The 19074-nt window shown below is 44.0% G+C and overlaps 1 protein-coding gene across 1 annotated transcript in view; it reads right to left on the reverse strand.

The window, feature by feature from the left end:
- The window catches only part of ST8SIA5 (ST8 alpha-N-acetyl-neuraminide alpha-2,8-sialyltransferase 5), a 50037-nt gene extending 32887 nt beyond the window's left edge, over nucleotides 1–17150 (reverse strand). Inside the window, exons 1-2 of the mRNA XM_014525282.2 lie at nucleotides 17002–17150; nucleotides 2381–2473 (exon numbers count right to left, since the gene is read on the reverse strand). Of these exons, the coding sequence (XP_014380768.1) occupies nucleotides 2381–2473; nucleotides 17002–17150 (242 nt within the window). The remainder of the gene's footprint in view (nucleotides 1–2380; nucleotides 2474–17001) is intronic.
- Between the last annotated feature and the right edge of the window lie 1924 nt (nucleotides 17151–19074).

Raw genomic sequence — 19074 nt, forward strand, 5'->3', positions numbered from 1 at the left:
CCTGGCCAGCATCTCCTTGCTGCCACCAGTAAGTATGCTAACCACATCTTGACCCCAGTTTCAGGATCTGTCCTCCAGTCCCTGCAGCTGGGCATCCCCCCCCGCAGTCTCATTATTCCTCTTTTAATTTTCACACACCCTTGACATCATTCTCCAGCATCCAGTTAAAAGGGGCTGCACTTGCATTCCTTTTGGCTTTGCCACTTTTTCCCCAGCATCGGCTCGACTACCAGGTAAGCATAGCAGGGGTGGATTCCTGCTACACAAGAGGTTTTTTCCACTGTTCCTCTCTCACTTGCAGCCTCCAGCATTTAAGGTCTAAGAAAGTCTAATTCAGAGATTGTACTCCTAGCTCCCATGCTCAATAGCTACCGTAGCCCCTTTCCTCCAAAAATTTGTCCAATCCCTTTTTGAATCTGGCTACACTGTCAGCTTCCACATCTGGTGGCAACGAGTTCCAGACTTTAATTATATACTGTGTGAAAAGAATTGCCTTTTCTTAGTTTTAAACTTACTACCTACTGGTTTCACTTTGTGACCCCTAGTTGCTGCATGGTGAGGAATAATAAATATGGTAATAAGTCCCTATTTCCTTTCTTTTTGCCATTTAGTGTTTTGTAAACATTTATCATATCCCCTGCACAAGTGTCTCTTTTCTAAACTGAATAGGCCTGGCCTCTTTAGTCTCTCCTCATATGGAAGCCCCTCCATACCACTCATCACCCTCACAGCCCTTCTCTCTACCTTATCTAGTCCATCTAGATCCTTTTTTAAGGTGTAAGGACCAGAACTGGGCACAGTATTCAAGGTATAGGTAAACCATGGGTTTATAAAGGGGCATGATAATACTTTCAGTTTTCTTTACAATTACCTTATTAATAATGCCTAACATTTTGTTTGCCTTTTTTACAGCTGCTCAGAATGGAGCTGATGTTTTTAGCGAACTGTCCACAATGATTCCCAGATCTCTGGCTGGGGTCGTCTGACCTCAGTCCTCTTTTCTGTCAGGGGCAGGGGGTCGGACACAATGATCCACTGGGATCCTTCCAACTCTATAATCTACTATACTATGCATAGTAACAGCTAATGTAGAGCTCAACATAATGTAGGCACAGTTTGGGGTATTTTTGCCCAGGTGTATCACTTTACACTTATCTACACTGATTTTCATCTGCCATTTAGTTAACCATTTGCTCAATCATGCCAGATCCTTCTACGATTCCTACCAGTCCACCTTGGTCTTTACCACTTGAATAATTTTGTGTCATCCACAAATGTGGTCACCTTGCTACTCACCCCCTTTTCCAGATCATTTATAAATATGTTAAACAGCACTGGTCCCAACACAGATCCAGGGGGAATCTCACTGTTTACTTCTTTCCATCCTGAAAACTGACCATTTGTGTACCCATTTCCTTTGATACATTTCCTGATATACCTGTGAAAAGATGGCAGACAGAACATGCACACCATACTGTCTGACTGGCAGAATGATACCTATCCTAACTGGAATACCTATCCCACAGTTGGAGTACTGCATCCAGTTTTGGACACCACACTTTAAGAGGGATGCGGATAACCTGGAGAGGGTCCAAAGAAGGGCCACTCGTATGGTTAAGGGCTTGCAGGCCAAGCCCTATGAGGCGAGACTAGGGCACCTGGACCTCTTCAGCCTCCGCAAGAGAAGGTTGAGAGGCGACCTTGTGGCTGCCTATAAGTTCATCATGGGGGCGCAGAAGGGAATTGGTGAGGATTTATTCACCAAGGCGCCCCTGGGGGTTACAAGAAATAATGGCCACAAGCTAGCAGAGAGCAGATTTAGACTGGACATGAGGAAGAATTTCTTCACAGTTAAAGTAGCCAAAATCTGCAATGGGCTCCCAAGGGAGGTGGTGCTCTCCCCTACCCTGGGGGTCTTCAAGAGGAGGTTAGATAGGCATCTGGCTGGGGTCATCTAAACTCAGCCCTCTTCCCTGCCGATGCAGGGAGTCGGACTCGATGATCTATTGAGGTCCCTTCTGATTCTAACATCCATGAATCTATGAATCTAATAAGTTATTCAAACTCCTTTGAAATCTGAAATACGTGGGTTGTAACATCAGTGGGGTGCCTTGAGTGCTCTCATATAAAAGAAAGTATCTGTTTTCCCTATCACTAATCAAAATACTTATCATGATTAAGGGCCTGAATCAAAGCCCAATGAAGTCACTGGAAAGATGCCCATAGTTCAAATGCGCTTAATCCCCTCTACTTGGATGAAGCAGAAATCACAGCTCCATGAAGTCGTGACCTCTGACACCCATGTCCTTGACAGCTTCATTAAACACGTTTATGCCTGTTTGAAAGGCAACTCTTGTATAAAATATTTGCTCATACTTACATAGAGAGCACTTTCACATCAATTATATCCTGCCTCAGCTCCAGGCATTTTGTTGAGTTGTACTCCAAAGGACCTTCATAAAACTCAAAGTACCTGCGAAAAAAAAGAGCAATGACTAGAATGACAAAAATTACAAACCAACCCTCGACCTTAAAGTATGTCTTTGTGAATCAAGAGAATTGTGCCGTGATCCCCGCCTAATTCACGGCTGCATGATCTAACCCCAGGCTAGAACAAGGATATTCCTCAACAGCGAAAATCTGATATCATCTGTGACTTCAAAATGCCTTTTCCACCAAGCATACCCATCACTCTAGAAACAAAAGCGCTAACTGCCAGGTTTTCAAGAGAGAATACCCAACAGTTTCCATTCAGCTAATTCAAAATAAGTGGCCAGATTTAAAAAATGCTCTACACACTGTAAGTCTCATTAATGTAGGTACCGAGATAGGCAGCTGGTTATATCCCCCAACCTAAGTGAAGCAGCCATGTTTTCAAAGCCCCTCCTTGACCATGAATAATGGGGAGCGTTGGGTGCTTCTGAAAATCTGCCACCTCTCCCGAGCGGTCTGCGTAGGAGCTTGAGTACTTTTTGAAAATCTGACTATAATTTTTCCTCCTCAGGTTAAACTCTGCAGCTTCTACCTGCCAAGGAGAGAATGTTTTATTTGGGTCTTCCTCCACAGTTTTATACAATTTGACCTTTTTCACTGTTTGTTTTTGGGGGACATGTTTTTGATATATGACCCCTTTACTTTAGGGTGGAACAGGATTTACATGTTACTTATACGCATCACAAATAGGGTGGACATCAAATTCTCAGTGAAAGCACAAACAAAGGCTTTGTTTTCTCAGTTCAACACTCCCACCGTATTGATTGGGCTGGAATAAAAGGGCAAATTAAACTGAATGTCATGTATTGAAATTAGACACCAGAGGGAGCCCATGCTGTCCACTAAATTTAATGAAAACATGTTGAAACCACAAAAGATATAAAACCAAGCTCCTGATCAGCCTAGCTACTGAAGTCACATTTCATCACTAATCAAAATGTGATATCTAAGAGAGCGAGTGAGAACAGAAGCTTAATGCAAGAGCTAGCAATAAGTGACAGTAATAGTCTCTCATGGCCTTCAAATTGATTTGTCGGTAACTACATACTACCTCTTCTAGATATTTTGTATTTTCATTAAGGAAAGAAAAAAGCATAAAGATTTCCTTCATTGGGGTTCTATATACGGAACAGATCTGAAATGTGGGTTAAACATACTTCAAAGATTTTTCTAAAGTAAGATGGCATCAAAACATTAAGTTTTCAATAACCACTTAATTGAAACTCTCATGGACTATCAATTAACGTTGTGAGAGTTATTTCCTATGAGAGTTCCCAAAAAAATCTCATGGAATGATTGCCCTTAACAGTTTGAGTCTGGAGTTAAAAATAAGTGCCTTATATTTGAAAACCTCATTTAGGACACCCTGCATCTAATCTGGAAAAGGGCCTGGCACCCAAAGCTCCTAATGAAGCCAGTAGGAGCTAGAGGTGCTCAAAGCCTCTAGAAATCAAATACTTCATACCTGTCCAGGTACAAATGAACCCCCATGAAGACTGAGGCATTCAAACGTAGCAACCAACTGGAAATGTGTCTGCAGACACTGCAGGACAACAACCTTGGCTTTTTTCTGAGTTTCATAAAGGTGCCTGTATATTTTCTGGTCTATATAACATGGCATTATTATACGGAAAGAACTTCCCACTTGTTGGAAAGTGTTTTCAGATGAAAGCCCAAGAAGGTATAACTTACATTTTCCCCTTATCCTATCACCCTCTAATTTAGACTTGTCACAAGTTTCGACTACATATCGTCTTATCAAAATGTAGGTGAATCCTCCCGTGCTTACGCATCCACTCTGCATTTGACACGCCAAATCTAACTGAAGACAAAGAGGTCGCGAGCCCTGTTGATATACAGAATTGCACCAGTTTAATTTTTACTGGTTGAACAGCTGATTTGATCAAAAACCTTTCAGGGCACATTTGGATTCAAACATGGCTTATGCCAATTGACCTTTACTACTATGCATATGCAGCAGTTCTTGCCAGACGGGAACTGCAGTTAGGAAATTTAGCACATCCTACCTGGTGCTATTTTGGAAGGCGCAACCCAGTGCTCTCCTACTGCACCTGATTTAAGCACAGGGCATTTGCATGTAATATCAGCTGGGACATCTGTGGGATCTGGACCCAAGGCCACTGTTTCTGAGAAGCATGGTGCACTGACGGTTAAACTAAAGGACATATCTCAAAGGAAATGGTTGACTCAGTCCTCTTTACATGTCCAGCCGCTAAAGGGCAACTAAAGCAGTATCTCCACGGCTTCTGAAGGGCACTGAAGAATAAGTCCTGCCCACTCTGTGTCTCAGGAATGCTTACAAGCTGCCCGAGCTACCTGATCTGCAGGCTCAGGCATGAGTGGGCAGGATTTCTCTTTCAGGCTTGCTCTGGAGTTAATACAGGCATGTCCTAGGAGCCCAGCTTGAACTCCACTGGGTTATATGTACATGCTACGGGGTCAGGTCCTGTGCATTCTCTTCCCACAAGGCAGGCAGGTTGAATGGACAACAGTCGAGCTTTGTGGCAGAATAAAACAGCAACTGCAAAACAAAGGCCTGACCTCCCACTCCCTCGCTGCCAGCTTTCCTAACAGTAGAAAGTCTGTCGCTCTTGTAGGAGCCCTTCCTTGCTTAAACGACTGAGAGTGGGAAGGGACTCAGTCCCTGAATGTGCCCACTTTGAACCATTGCTAAAGGATGAAACGTGCCCTTGTGAAGATATCCGGCACAAGGTCTGTGCCACTCAACATCCCTCAGGGTTTGCATGGTGTGTCAGTGATGTGCCAGCCTTCTGCGCAAAGCTAAATTTCACCCAGAAAGAAGGAAAGACATATTAAGTCCCTGAAGAGAGGCAGGAACTATAGAAACCCAGATGAATACCTCTATCGTCACTGTGCTGTTTTGTGTCCGGGTTCCCATGTTCTAGATATCGAGCTCCAGTGCTGAGCAGCTTGCGTTACCATATGGGAATCCTGCGGAGGGAGGAGCTGGCTCCAGCCCGTGGCACCAGCGGGGCGCTGGGTAGGACACTTCCTGAGCCCCAGGGATTCCCTTGGATTGTTTCTTGCTTAACCAAATAGCAAAGCCCCAAAACAGGTGAAAGAGATGCAGGGAGGCAATGGAAGGGCCAAGAGATCATGTAAAAATTAAAGTGCACCTGCAATATGAAGGAAACCCCAGATCCATGTCACATGTATAAACAGTGACATTTTAGAAGATTATAGGGCCCTTTCTTAATGAGAAATATCCTGTTCACAAACAGCCCAATTGTTTCCAATGGATTCCTTGGGTATAAGGGGTCCCTGATCTTGCTTCCTGAGCTCGTGCAAAGGGCCAGAGGAAAAGCCTGGCGAACGCAAACTCTCTGAGGAGCTACAATAGGAGGTACTTGCTGGGCAGAGGTGGCCCTCAATCTCCAGGCCATCCTGACAGTATGTGCCTGTGCCAGTGTCTACTGGATGGGTAAGAAGTTGGTTTGGCCCCCAAGACAGTTTGATCGCTAGCCTTTCTGCTGAGGCTGCCAAACAGGATGCTATGGGATGCTAATTGCCATGTAGACACTGGCACAACGGGAAATTGAGTGAAGCTCAACCCACAACAGCGCTTGAACTGTCACCTGGACTTTCCTCAGCATGGCCCCCAGCTGGCTTTGAGCCATGACGCTGGAGGCGAAAGGCTCCTGCCCTCTGTGCCAGTCAGTTTTCATAACCAGGCCATAACACCATTAAGGAGTCAGTGAAGCAGCACCTACTGAGCAAAGAATTAAGTCCCATTTTCCAGCCTTTCTTCCCGACATTATTGGCTTTACAAACAGATTACATCCACCTGCCGCCTCGTCGATGGATCAGTGCTGGGCAGCACCGTGCAGAATGGCCTCTTCCCTCGGCATCGCCGCATGCTGTACTTTCTCCATGAGGAGCTCTGTACCCTCTCCCACTCGCTGTTGTAAGTGCATGTTCTGCCTATTAACTCCCACTCTACATGATATGAATCCCTGCAAACTGACGATGCATCAGAGAGTATAAATAGCACAAATAGGTAATAGTATAGAAGTCTGTCCTTCCTGTTGTGTTCATGCATTTATATTTAACATCCAGCCAAGAAGCAGGGGTGGGGTGGGCTGGGAGGCAGCTGATTAGTCAGCCAGGTTCATGTTCTCAGTGACAACAGACACACTCAACAACCACCCTCCTATGCAAAAGGGACCTGTGCTTCAACCTCCCCAGGAACAATCATCGTTTCGTATTATATTCACTAGAGTTTAAACTGCCCACCTAGAATACCCTTTGCCCACTTAGTCCGTGCTTCCTCTGCTCAAACCTGAATAATTTCTCTCCCCTGGGGATCCCCGAGCAACAGAAAAAAACTTCACCGAAACACCAAAAAAGATAGTCAAGGCTCACAACTGAGCACGTTGCACATCTATGCGGTGGGCTAGCTACTCCTGTAGCTCTCTATCCTATCCTCTGAATTCACATACAGCTGCATGCACATCCAGGTCAGTTTTGACTCTGTGCCGTCTCTCAGCTCTTTCCAGCATCGAATCCCAGATCTTAAGACCACACAAGGTGCAAGTGTTGAGGGACAATTCTTCCCTTCCGACCTCGAGTACTAAATGCCCAGAAGTGGCATGTGACTTGCTCTGTGGTTTTCCAGCCCTGAGTAGCTTTCATCTTTTCTAACCTTCGCTTCTCCCCTTGTGCTTTCATTTATAGCTCTGCCCGTTATTGAGTTTGCTAGCAAGATTTGGCTCAGTAGCAGTCCATTAGCTATTGCAACTCTCAGCTCTTTGATCAGCCGCAGTCAGGTTACTTTTGCTTTGATCACAAGTACAATTTCCTTAATCATGCTCTGTAAATTAAAAGTCTGAAGCTCGAGTCTTTCCTCAGAGAAAACGAATGCAGATTCATTTGATATGCTGTCCAGAGTTTTAAAGTATTGTTTAGGGTAAAGATCTGGTCTGTGTCTTTAAAAAAAGTTCTCTCTCCCCTTATAAGCCACCCTGCCAATTCCTGTAGTGAAGTCAGCCTGCCAAATCTGTGACAAACCTGGCCTGATTACAGCAAAGGACTGTGAGTCCACATGGACAGGATGACGACTTCACTGCAGGAACAGCAAAGCTCTTTTCCAAAAGCAACCCCTGCAGGGGACTGAGAAATTAAGCAGCAGAGGACCAGTCCTGCAGGCTTTTCATAAACTCTGTTAAGGAAAAAAATCCCATTGACTGCCATTAAGCCTTTACATGAAGGCTTGCCTTACTCCCATGCATATCTTCATGCAGCTGCATGAATCAGTCTTGCAGGGTTTGGCCACAAATAGAAATTTCAGGGTTTGACCCCAAATATATTGGCTTTGTGTATGTTTTCTGGACCCCAAGACTGTATACAGTTAACGCTCCCCTAGCATGTTCCCACTCCGAGGACTGTAATCCCTACCCTATCCCTGAAAGGTAGGCAGGTATTGTCCCCATTTTACAGAAGCCAATGCAATAGCAAAGTATTGGCGATTCAGTGGAACTAGGGGCCCAGGAGCGCCAGTTGTACAAATACTGCTCTGTGATATACAAATACTATAGGAAGTCCTCGACTTACGACTGTTCAAATTCAGATGAATGGCAGTTGCGACGCTTGCAAATTGACACCCGGTTTTGAAGCGCTGGCATGGGTTTCAACTTTACAGCGTGTCCTGGTGGAAGGGGAGGGAGAAGGGAAGGGGCATTGCAGGGCAGATCAAGGCCCCTGCGGTGAGGGAGGGTCTGAGGCTCAAGCAAGCACTGCCCAGCCAGGGCTGCACCAGGCTCTGGGAGCTAAGGCTATGGGTGGGCACGGGAGAAGCTGTGGCTCATCTGCCTGCTCTCGCCAGGGCCAGAGGTGGCTGTGAGAGAAGCTGCGACTCGTCCAGCTGCTCCCCCTGCGGTGAGACAGGCAGTGCCGGGCTGCTCCCACGGCTGCCCACAGCCCCTGCTCCGGCAGTGCCAGCACACGTACAAAATTATCACTCCGGGATTTTTATGATGGAACAAGAACATTGTGCTTAACCTGCTGTTAATCATATAACTGCAAAACCAGGATCAAACCTCTTTGAAAACCCTCTTTAAAAACCCAGCTTCTCCCACAGCCACCCACAGCCCCCTCCTAATTTTGTACATGAGACTTAAGCCTGTGGGGGGTGCATTTTTGGAGGCTTAAGCCCCTGATGGTGGGGCAGCTTCTCCATGCCTCCCTGCCCAGTTGCCCACAGCAGCACTGGGAGTGGAGGCTATGGGCAGGCACAGGAGTTGTGGCTCCTGCCACTTGTCCAGGAGGGTATGGCAGGGTGTACTGTACAAAATTCTGGGTTATTTTTGGTGAAAATAGAATATCGGTCCTTGGCTCAGGAACCAATCCCACATTTATAGCATTGTTGCCTGTGGGAAAATCGGTTTCAAGTTACAACATTTCGACTTAAGATGCAGTTTTCAGGAACCAGTTGTGTCATAAGTCCAAGGGCTGCTGTACGTGAGCAGAAACCTGCTATGGGGTCTGGGGATGCACCCGTATAATACTGAGGTCTGGCTTCTGAGGTTAACACCCTGTTGTCCAGCACACAATCATCAAATCATAGAAATCAAGGGCTGGAACTAGGGACCTTGAAAAATCATTGAGTCCAACCCCCCTGCTCTGCGCAGGAATACTGCTGAGATCAAACGATCCCAGCAAGGTGGCTGTCCAGTCTCCTCTTGAAGATGTCCGAGGTTGGGGACTGCACCACCTCCTTGGGACGTCTTTCCCAGACTCTGGTCACCCTTACTGTAAAGAAGCTCTTCCTTGCATCCAACCTCAAACCATCCTCCAACGGTTTACGGCCATTGCTCCGTGTCCTCCCCCGGGGCGCCCTAGTGAACAGGTTTTCTCCCAGCTCCCGATATTCACCCCTTACATACTTTTAAGCGGCCACCAAGTCCCCCCTCAGTCTTCTCTTCCCCAAGCTGAACAGTCCCAGATCTCTTAGTCTTTCCTCATAAAGTTTGTCCTCCAGGCCTTTAATCATCCTTGTGGCCCTTCTCCAGACCCTTTCAAGATTCTCCACATAATTTTTGAAGCACAGTGCCCAAAACTGGACACAGTCCTCCAGCTAGGCTCTCACCAGCGCTAAGTAGAGAGGAAGTATCATTTCCTTAGCTCTGCTCGCAACACATCAGTGAATGCATCCCAGTATGCTAGGAGCTCTGTTGACTACAGCATCGCACTGGAGGCTTGTGTTCATCCTGTGATCAACCATAACCCTGAGGTCCCTTGTGACAGGGGACACCTGGAGACATACTGTTGTTAAATAAGATCTCCTGCTCCCAGAACTAGTAAAGGAGTGGGAACACTAAAGCACATGGATCAACGTAAACTCTTCCCTCCTCTAAGGGGAGAAATGTCACCTTGCTCTGGAGGCTGTTCTTGCAGTCTGCTAAACAGCGCAGCAACGGTGATAACCTGTCACTGCTTGCCTGGTGCTTGGAAAGCTGCTTATAATGATTACCCGGAGGGTGGGCTGAGAAGTGAAGTCACAAAGGATGAATCCATCTTAAACAGATGCAAGTACAAGTGTCTGGCAGGCTCCTCCTGGATCAGTCAGTATTCACCCCGGTGCAACTCTACTGAGTTCACTAGAATTACCCGAGAAATGAACTGTCCTTCAGGGGAACGATGCGTTTGCTCTTCGCAAATCTCTCATTTAATATCACCTTTCCTGATGCCACCCCTGCCACCATGACCCGCTGAGCAACTATCAGGTCTTTACAATATTCTAATGAAAATCAATGGCGCTTAAGGAGCAATACTAACTGTAGATCAATAAGTGTATGATTGATGATTCCTGCCGAATGATATCACAACAATCTAGGACAGTGGCAGCAAGAGCAGATAGGGATGGGTAGGTGCATTTGGAAATGGGGCCACAGGGACGCAGAGACATTGAAAAGGACTTGGTAGTGACAGACAATCAACTGGACAGGAGTTCCCCGTGACGCTGAAGCTAAGGGGGCAAGCACCCTTCTCAGATGTCTAAGCAGGGGAATATCATGTAAAGGAAGAGAGGGATATCACCTCCGCATGCTGCCCCGGTGACACAGTTTCTGAAATACTGTCCCCAGATTCAGTATCAGTTCTTGGAAAGGGATGTGAAAAAAAAAATTGGAAAGGACTCAGAAAAAAGCTGCAAAAATGTTCTGAGATGTAAAAACCCACCCTTCAGATGTCAAATCTACTTCAGTTTCTCCAAGAGGTTAAGCAGTGACAAGTACCTACACGGGGAAGAGAATTCGGATAGCAGATGGCTCCGTAATCTAGCAGTATAAGGCATAACAAGCTCTGATGGCTGGAAGCTGGAGCTAGCCAACTCAGATGATAAATATCATGGCCATTAACAAAGCACATAATTAGCCATTGGAGGACACGGTGGATTCTCCGTCACTTAAAAGCTAGTGAACTTTCTAAAAAAATGCTATTGCTCAAACAGAAGCCACAGGCTTGAAGATCAGGTTCGATGTCCTGGCTAATGCAGATGGTCAGATGAGACATTCACATCGTTCCTCTCAGATCTGAACCCCCTAAACCAGTGACTCTCAACCAGGGTGCTGTGGGTGCCTTGAGATCCTTTCAAGATACCTCTGGGTGCCACACCGTGTTAGCACTGTTAGGTGTGCAAACATGATTCACAACATAAACCCAGTTACTTTAAATAAGAATCCACAGTATGAAAAATGTTCTGACCTGCTATAATCTTTTCTGAGCTCTTTGCAAGACAAGAATTGCTCTCTTATCTTTCTGTAGTCAAAAATGGAGTGAAAACTAAGAGATGACTTTTTCCAAGGGGAGTCTCAATTCTATCAAGGGGAATCTCAAGCTTACCGAGGGGTGCACTGCATTTATTGTGGGGTGCCTTGAGTCTAAAAAGTTTGAGAACCATCACCCGAAACCTCCCTCCATTTTCAGAAGCAACCCTTCTAAGAAATGCTTGCCTAACTCTTTCTTTCCATTTCCATTAATGTTTTAATGTTCTCCACCCTTGCCAGTGCAGGATTGTTCCCTATGCTCGCTCAGCTGTGCTGTTGTTCGGACACTGTTCTACATCTATATATTGCAACAGTGATAAAGGTTTCATCTGGAAATAAAGAAATAGCAGTTCTTGAGGAAAAAAAATGGAAGTTCAGTACTCTTCTGTTTACCTACTCATCCATAGTAAGCCCGGTCTGCAGGCAACCCAACAGACTAGCTCTGGTGGCAATACTACAGCTATCCATATCTTCAGAGTCATCTTACACAACTCTGGATTGTATTGAGGAGGACTCCTGGTTAGTAACATGATATTTAATGTATGCTCTTCCGTCCATTTTTCCAGACCACAATGTAGCAACATCAGCATGGCTCTAAAAATAATATCTTTGATCTAACTTTTGGCAAGGAAGAGTTTTTGGTTTCTCTTTGTTTTCAAGGTCACTGCACCAAGACATTGGCTCCTCCGTGAGATGCAGCGATGGGGCATGCTGCAGGGAGCCTGTTGTCTTTTCTAAGACCTCTCTTTGTTTAATACACTACTGGTTGCTTATGTTAATCAGTTTGTTCCCATCGCTCTGATTGAAACAAGCAGCTGATCTTGTCATCCATATGACCCCCTAAGGGGCATCTCAAAGCATGAGACAGGGTTTATAACATCAACACAATGTGTGAACAACGGCATTTTTTGAGTACGTGTTTATGTCTGCTCCCAATCACTGGCTTGAGCTCTTTCATCTCACAAGCCATGGCTTGGGCTCCTCCCGTTTCTCCTTCCAACTGAATGTTGGTCCTCTGTCTATTAAGAGCCCAGTCCTATAGGGTGAGTCTTACTGTTCTGGCCAATGAGTTTTGAGAGCTTAAATCAATGCATTTGTTAGAAGATGCAAGAATACGGAAGGTGATTCAATGCAACTATTCCTGATACTGTATTAGCAACATGAAACACCCCAGATTCGTTATCCTGGGAGATGGCAATATGCATATCCACAAGCCTGCAGCTGCAGAAGTTTAAGACCTTCATGGGTATCCTCTGGTCCAACCATGCAGCTGGTAACATACTGAATTTCAGCAGAGATATTACAGATAAAGATGTTATAACCCAGCTGCTCTCTGAGATACAACATCAGCTAACAAAGGCAGTGGTCAGAGGCCATCCGGTGCCTGGGCAATGACAACACTAGTGACCCAAAGGCTCAAAGACTTCAACCAATTCCAAAGCCCACCAAAGACCAGCATCTCACCCAGAGGATGATGAGGGCAATGATTAAGATTTCAAGTACTGTACATGCACTGTTCTCCTAGTAACAAAGGGAGTCAATACATGGTAGATTACTAATACACTCTCTCTTTTTCCAAAGACATTTCAACAGGAAATAGCGGGTGCATCGCCCTGGTTCCTATTGTATCAAAAAATAAGAAAGTAAGGAACCTGAAGTAGAACAACTATGTCAATCATCTAACCAAGAAATAAATATTGTGTAGTGTTGCCAGCTCCCCCAACTGCATCATAATTCTCCAGATATTTGGCATTCGTCCCAAAGCTCCAGCTCCTGGAGTCATGGGATCACATTAAATTCTATCATAGAATCATGAGCAGGAGGATGGGAAGGGACCTACAAGATCATCAAGCCCAGTTCCCTGCCATGGGCAAAAGGTAATCCGGCTCAAACAAGCTCACCGAGGTATTTGCCCAGCCTCCTCTTAAAGACTGCCAGAGATGTTCCAGATTCTAGGTACCCGTACAGAAAAGAAGCTTTTTCTTGTGCCCAGCTGAAACTTTTCCTCCACTAACTTATGTTCATTGGTCTGCATCTTCCTGGGGGGAACTTTTTGGAAAAGTTGTTCACCTAGGTCCCTTGACATATTTGTAGGCAGCTATCAAATCACCTCTCAGCCTTCTTTTGCACAGGCTGAACAGTCCCAGATCCCTCATGAGCTGCAGGGAAAAAATTGAAAATGTGTCCCCCCACCCCCAAAGATTCAGTAACAAGAAGGCAAATAAAGAAAAAAAAAAAGGTACTGCATTTTTTTTTAAATCACAGTTTTTAAGCCAGTCTTATGATTTTGAGGGGTTGAAGAATGATTAATTTTTTTAACTCTGAATATTGACAATACTGCTTCCTACACATTTTTATACAGTAAATCAAAGGGTATAGAAAGAACTGACCAGTATTAGATCAGGTAATCTGAGAAACAGCATGGAAGCAGGGCATTCCTGTGCATATCAGTACCTCTCACTTGAATGCCACAAACGTGGATCGAAGGTTTTACTTTAAAAATGTGTTGTTATATTGCCTGAGGAATATGCGACTGTCTGCAGAACGCTCTCTCTCCGTCTATGGTGCTGGCATGACTAACATTACAGCAAGATCTGAGCAATGTTTAATACATTTATCCTTTCAACAGCCCTGTGCAGGACAGAAGAGCTTCATCCTTATTTATTTGTGGAACAGGTAATTTGCTCGCAACCTGGAACCATCTATCAAACTACAACACTATATATGACATACAACAGTGATATAATTAACATGTTTATATAATATATAGACATATGATTATATGCATATATAACTGATATAAGCAAGTACGCTTCTGATGAACCTGGAGCTATGGAAATATATGGAATTATAATTATAGCTATTCAAATTGCGTGTGTATGTATGTGTATGTGGAGTCATGTGTGTACATATACTGCATATACATATCCACATACTCATACATGTATAGATCGAAACCCAGACACATTACACTTTATAAGAACATGCTATCACACAATAAATTGCAAAGCTATGCAATGGATTGTATTTGTTATGCATCTCTTAACACATCATCTGCTCATTAAACATAATCTTCAAAGTTCATTATACATATATGTATAATAAGCTTTAGGGGTCATGTCTAATGAACAGATGATGCGTTAAGAGATACATATATATGTATATATGTCTCTCTCTCTCTCCCCCCCTATATATATATATAGAGAGAGAGAGACATATATACATATATATGTATCTCTTAACGCATCATCTGTTCATTAGACATGACCCCTAAAGCTTATTATACATATATGTATAATGAACTTTGAAGATTATGTCTAATGAGCAGATGATGTGTTAAGAGATGCATAACAAATACAATCCATTGCATAGCTTTGCAATTTATTGTGTGATAGCATGTTCTTATAAAGTGTAATGTGTCTGGGTTTCGATCTATACATGTATGAGTATGTGGATATGTATATGCAGTATATGTACACACACGACTCCACATACACATATGTCTCTCTTAACACATCATCTGCTCTCTCTCTCTCTCGCTCTCTCTCTCTCTCTCTATATATATATATATATATAAAAAAATAAAAAGAGAGAGAGAGACATTTATTGAATAAATGTGTTTGTGTGTGTGTATAACTAGCCAATCAGCCCCATGTAAACTAGGAAGCAAGTTCCATGTATGATAGAAAGAATGAATTATTTTTATAGCTGTTAGTTTTCAATAAATGTCAGAAGCTTGAAGATGCTGGTAGACTTGAAAATTAGGACCAAACCCTCAGGAAATATCAAGTGAGTACCGGATAGGGGAGGTGGGCAAAAGTGCAGAGTAAGTCCAATCTATCGTGCAGCTTTGCTGCTCAACATATGACCTCCGTTTCATGCTTACATATAGCGCATCCTTGTCTGCATTATGCATGTCCAGTTAACGGACAGAGCTAATACAGACATAGGTACAGACTTAATTGTAGCACAAAATCCTAATGCCTCAGGTCCACGCATGGGCACCTGGCAATGGGCTTCAGAGAGGTTTGAAATTTGGATCTGCACTACACATTTAGAGCCTATTTGTATGACAGAATAAGCCTGATCCTACACACCCCTCAATTTGGTGGGAAGTAAGTGGGTTGAGGATCACGTTCAATGCAGCATCTCTTTTTTTGGTTTGTAACTGGTTTATATGTCACAGTAAAGGATTATCTCCCTTCTCAACCCCGTGCTGAAGGATGCTGTCTCAATCATGGGTGCCTCAAGGGGGAAAGCTATATTTATTCAGTCTCTCATCTCAGCAGTAAGATTTCTTTCTTTGTGTCTCATTCAGTTTTCTCATATGCCAAGTGCCCAGGCGGAAGACTTTCAATACATCGCCTGTGAATGCATACACAAAGGAGGTCATTTAAGCTCAATAAAAAATGAAATATATATGTAAACCACCTATTTTTTTCCCATTGTTCCTGTGTTAAAAACATATCTGAGTTAGTTCTTCTTATAAAGCTCCCTTGTCTATTTAAACAGAATGACTGGCTGGTAGCACTGATATGGTATCACATTGCAGCTTAGGGAGCCATAACAGGAATTGCAGGGTTGCTCGAGTTGAGTGCAACTGCATGATTTTTGGCAAAGCAGCCTTCGTACTTCCGCTCGCCTTTGAAATACTATCAGTTCCCAGCTGGAGTGTGCTAGGGTTACCAAAATACTCTATGCTGGATACTTCTCACAAAGACCTTAATTTATCCAAGAAGACTACAGCTGCATTTATACCTGGGCAGTAAGTCCAGGCTCTTTTATTATTTTGATTACTACTGTGTTATTTTTTTCTTTCTGCGTTTCTAAGAGCATCCCTGCTACTGTACCTGGAGTTGTGAAATGCTCAGCGCACTTGCCTCCCCTTGAAGTCAGCAGGAGTTGAGGGCACTTGCAGTTTAAGTCCCCCTTTGATAAAACTCACCACTTCTGCTCAGACCCCCAGTAGGGTTTGAACCTGACAGCTTCTGCTCTAAACAAAGAAACCTCTGTAGCTTGAGTTAAGCAAATCAGTCCCTAGTTAGGTGCAGTAGCAGACTCATTAATCAGGTAGGCCAGCCCCCAGAAAGGAACAAAAACCCACGTCCTAAAAGTGAGACTTCCATTAAGAAAACTCAAGTATTGGCCTCAACCCACAACTGGACCTGTGTAGGTGGATCATGACACCTAAGGGACTCTATATGGACCTAAGTGTTGGCACCCCAAAAAGCTGACTGTATACTTCAGGCCCACATGATTTAAATTACCTTATTATACAACTGGTTTTCCACTGAATCCCTACTTGTGTTATGTAACATATAGACTAACAAACACTACAAATGGGGTAGGGCCTCAGTGTTGCTTATATAGAAGTTAACCTTTTTGTGATTTCAACTGGATAGTCCTTAAGAGATTTTCAAAGCAGTGGAAATAAAGGAAGTCATCTGGTGATGTCTTGCTATAATGATCAAGATATCACCCATTCTATCACAAAAGCATGCCTTTTCTGTATAGTCCTCTGTAAATATTTTGGGACAGATTGATCAGTCTGTTCTGGTTCCTCTGCATTAAGAGGAAAAGGGCAAAAACACCGGAGAGCACTGCTGAATCAGGCCTTTTACATACACAATACTCCCAGCTTGTGCAAAAAGAGACCTCCCTGGTCAGCCTTTTCCCCTCCAGAATCATTCTCTTGTGTTTGTACCTTGTACCTGTGTCACTGCCACTCTTCACTGCTCCGTCATCCGTGAAATTAAAGGTGCCGGTCCAATTTGCCAATTCCTCTCCATTCGCCCAGCTAAACTGCAGCCCTCTAATAAGAAAATGAGGCAGTTGATATTTCATGTCATTCATTTGGTTAACTCTTTCAAGTATGTGTTCTGTTGCCCCTTTCTTAACACCGTGAATACGATACCCATAGGGAAAAGAAACACTGAGAACCACAACTCACCGTCATCTAATTGCAGGTGGTTACAGCTTTAACTTTCACTTTGCTTAACACTTTTGTCTAATACCAACATATACATCCCCCCTCCGCCCCTTGAATTAAAAGAAATCTTTTCAAGATAAGCATCTCTCCTGCACATAAAGATATGGGTGCCTGAAACAAGTGGGTAAGTCACTTGCACAGATAGGAAGGTGCACGAGAAAACAAGTGATTGCATATGCAAACAGGTAGACACCAGGCACTGAAATCTGGCATGGTAGGGCATCTGTACACATATTAAAAACAGTGCAATTTTACTGCCAGAATCAATTGTTAAAAATGACAGAACCCAAGTACATTCGCTGGTTTGGGGGGCACACTAGGAAACAGTATGAGATCTACTTCCTGCCATTATTCATGATCTCCGATTGCTTGCCCAAATCATTTGATACTGGTTTTGCTCTCTGATTGGAGAACTGAAACATTTCAACAAATGCATCCACTTCTGTGATGACTTTTTTCCTTAGTGTTGCCCACTTTCAGAATCTTATTGCAAGTCTGGTGATCAAAGGTGGTTTCCTTGAAGCCCTAAATCTGGGATCTGGGACTTAGGTAATTTTGTGGAGGATCTCACCTTTCCTGGAGTTTTTTTTAGGTTTCTAGCTCTCACGGTTCTAAGGACATGTTTTTGAACATGATCCCCAAGCTCACGTAAGCACTGAAAAAACCAAAAGGCATAGAAAGAGAACTCCCACTGATGGCTTAAAAATATGGTTTTTTAAGCCCAGTGTGCGATTAGGGGAGGGGACAGGGAGAGGCTCCTAATGTTTAATACTTGACATTGGCAATGCTCAGTAAAAACCAGTTACTAGTTTGGGTTGGTTGGAAGGAGAAGGGTTTAGACTGTCTAGGGGTACACAACTGTCAGCTGATAAATCAAAAAATATAGGGAACCCGAAACAGTTGCATAGGGTTTTGTCTGGTTTACGGCAAGATTGGTTAAAGTTACCAGTTCATCTCCTTTCACTGGTCTGAGCGAGAACTATTATCTCAGTACGCAGTGAAGCAGAGAAGCCCATTAGGGCACGTTAAATTGAGGGCTTTCTTCTTCCCCAGAGCCGAGAAAGAGGACAACTTGACATGCTTCTCTGCCAGATGGTAGTCGTTTGCTTGTTCCAGACTGAAGAAATCGGCAGGCACATTCTTTGCTCCCTTGATTGTCATTGTTGTTTTAAAGTACTAATGAATCCCAGTTGGATAACTGACACCGATTTCTACTGAATTAACCTGGGTGCTGTGGTCGCAGTCATTCACGCGATGATGAACAGCACACGGTGAACAACCAGCCCTGTCGTCTAGCCAGAAACACCCTTGTGCACAACCTGATGCAGGCGTTGAGACAAACAGCCAGCCTCCAAACACGCGTGTGTGTAAAATCCCACTGGTGCAAACAGCGAGCAAGGAGATCAAACCAAACAGCCGGAGGGAAACGTTCACAGAGCTGGTCTTGCAGTACCTGGCTTGCTCTTACTGTTGACTCTCTTTATTTGCCTACTAGCAGGTGATTGCCAGCTGCTAGTACACGTGTAACTAGCATAGTATGTTAATACTTTACTAATGAGTCTCCTATAGAGTCCAATTGCATTGTCACTGCCAATCTATTTTCTATGAGCTCTAGGCTACTGGGAACCACGTGAATACAGCAGCATTCGCTCGATGGCAAATGGAGGCTCTCGCAGCTGAACAGGAGACATCAACTACTGACCCAACACCCTAGCGTTACAACCAAGGAGAAATTTTCAAAGGAAAAGATTTAACAAAATCTGATGTCTTCCCCCCTAAAACGTAATG

Source organism: Alligator sinensis, unplaced genomic scaffold (assembly GCF_000455745.1).
Source record: "Alligator sinensis unplaced genomic scaffold, ASM45574v1 scaffold518_2, whole genome shotgun sequence".
Lineage (NCBI taxonomy): Eukaryota > Metazoa > Chordata > Crocodylia > Alligatoridae > Alligator > Alligator sinensis.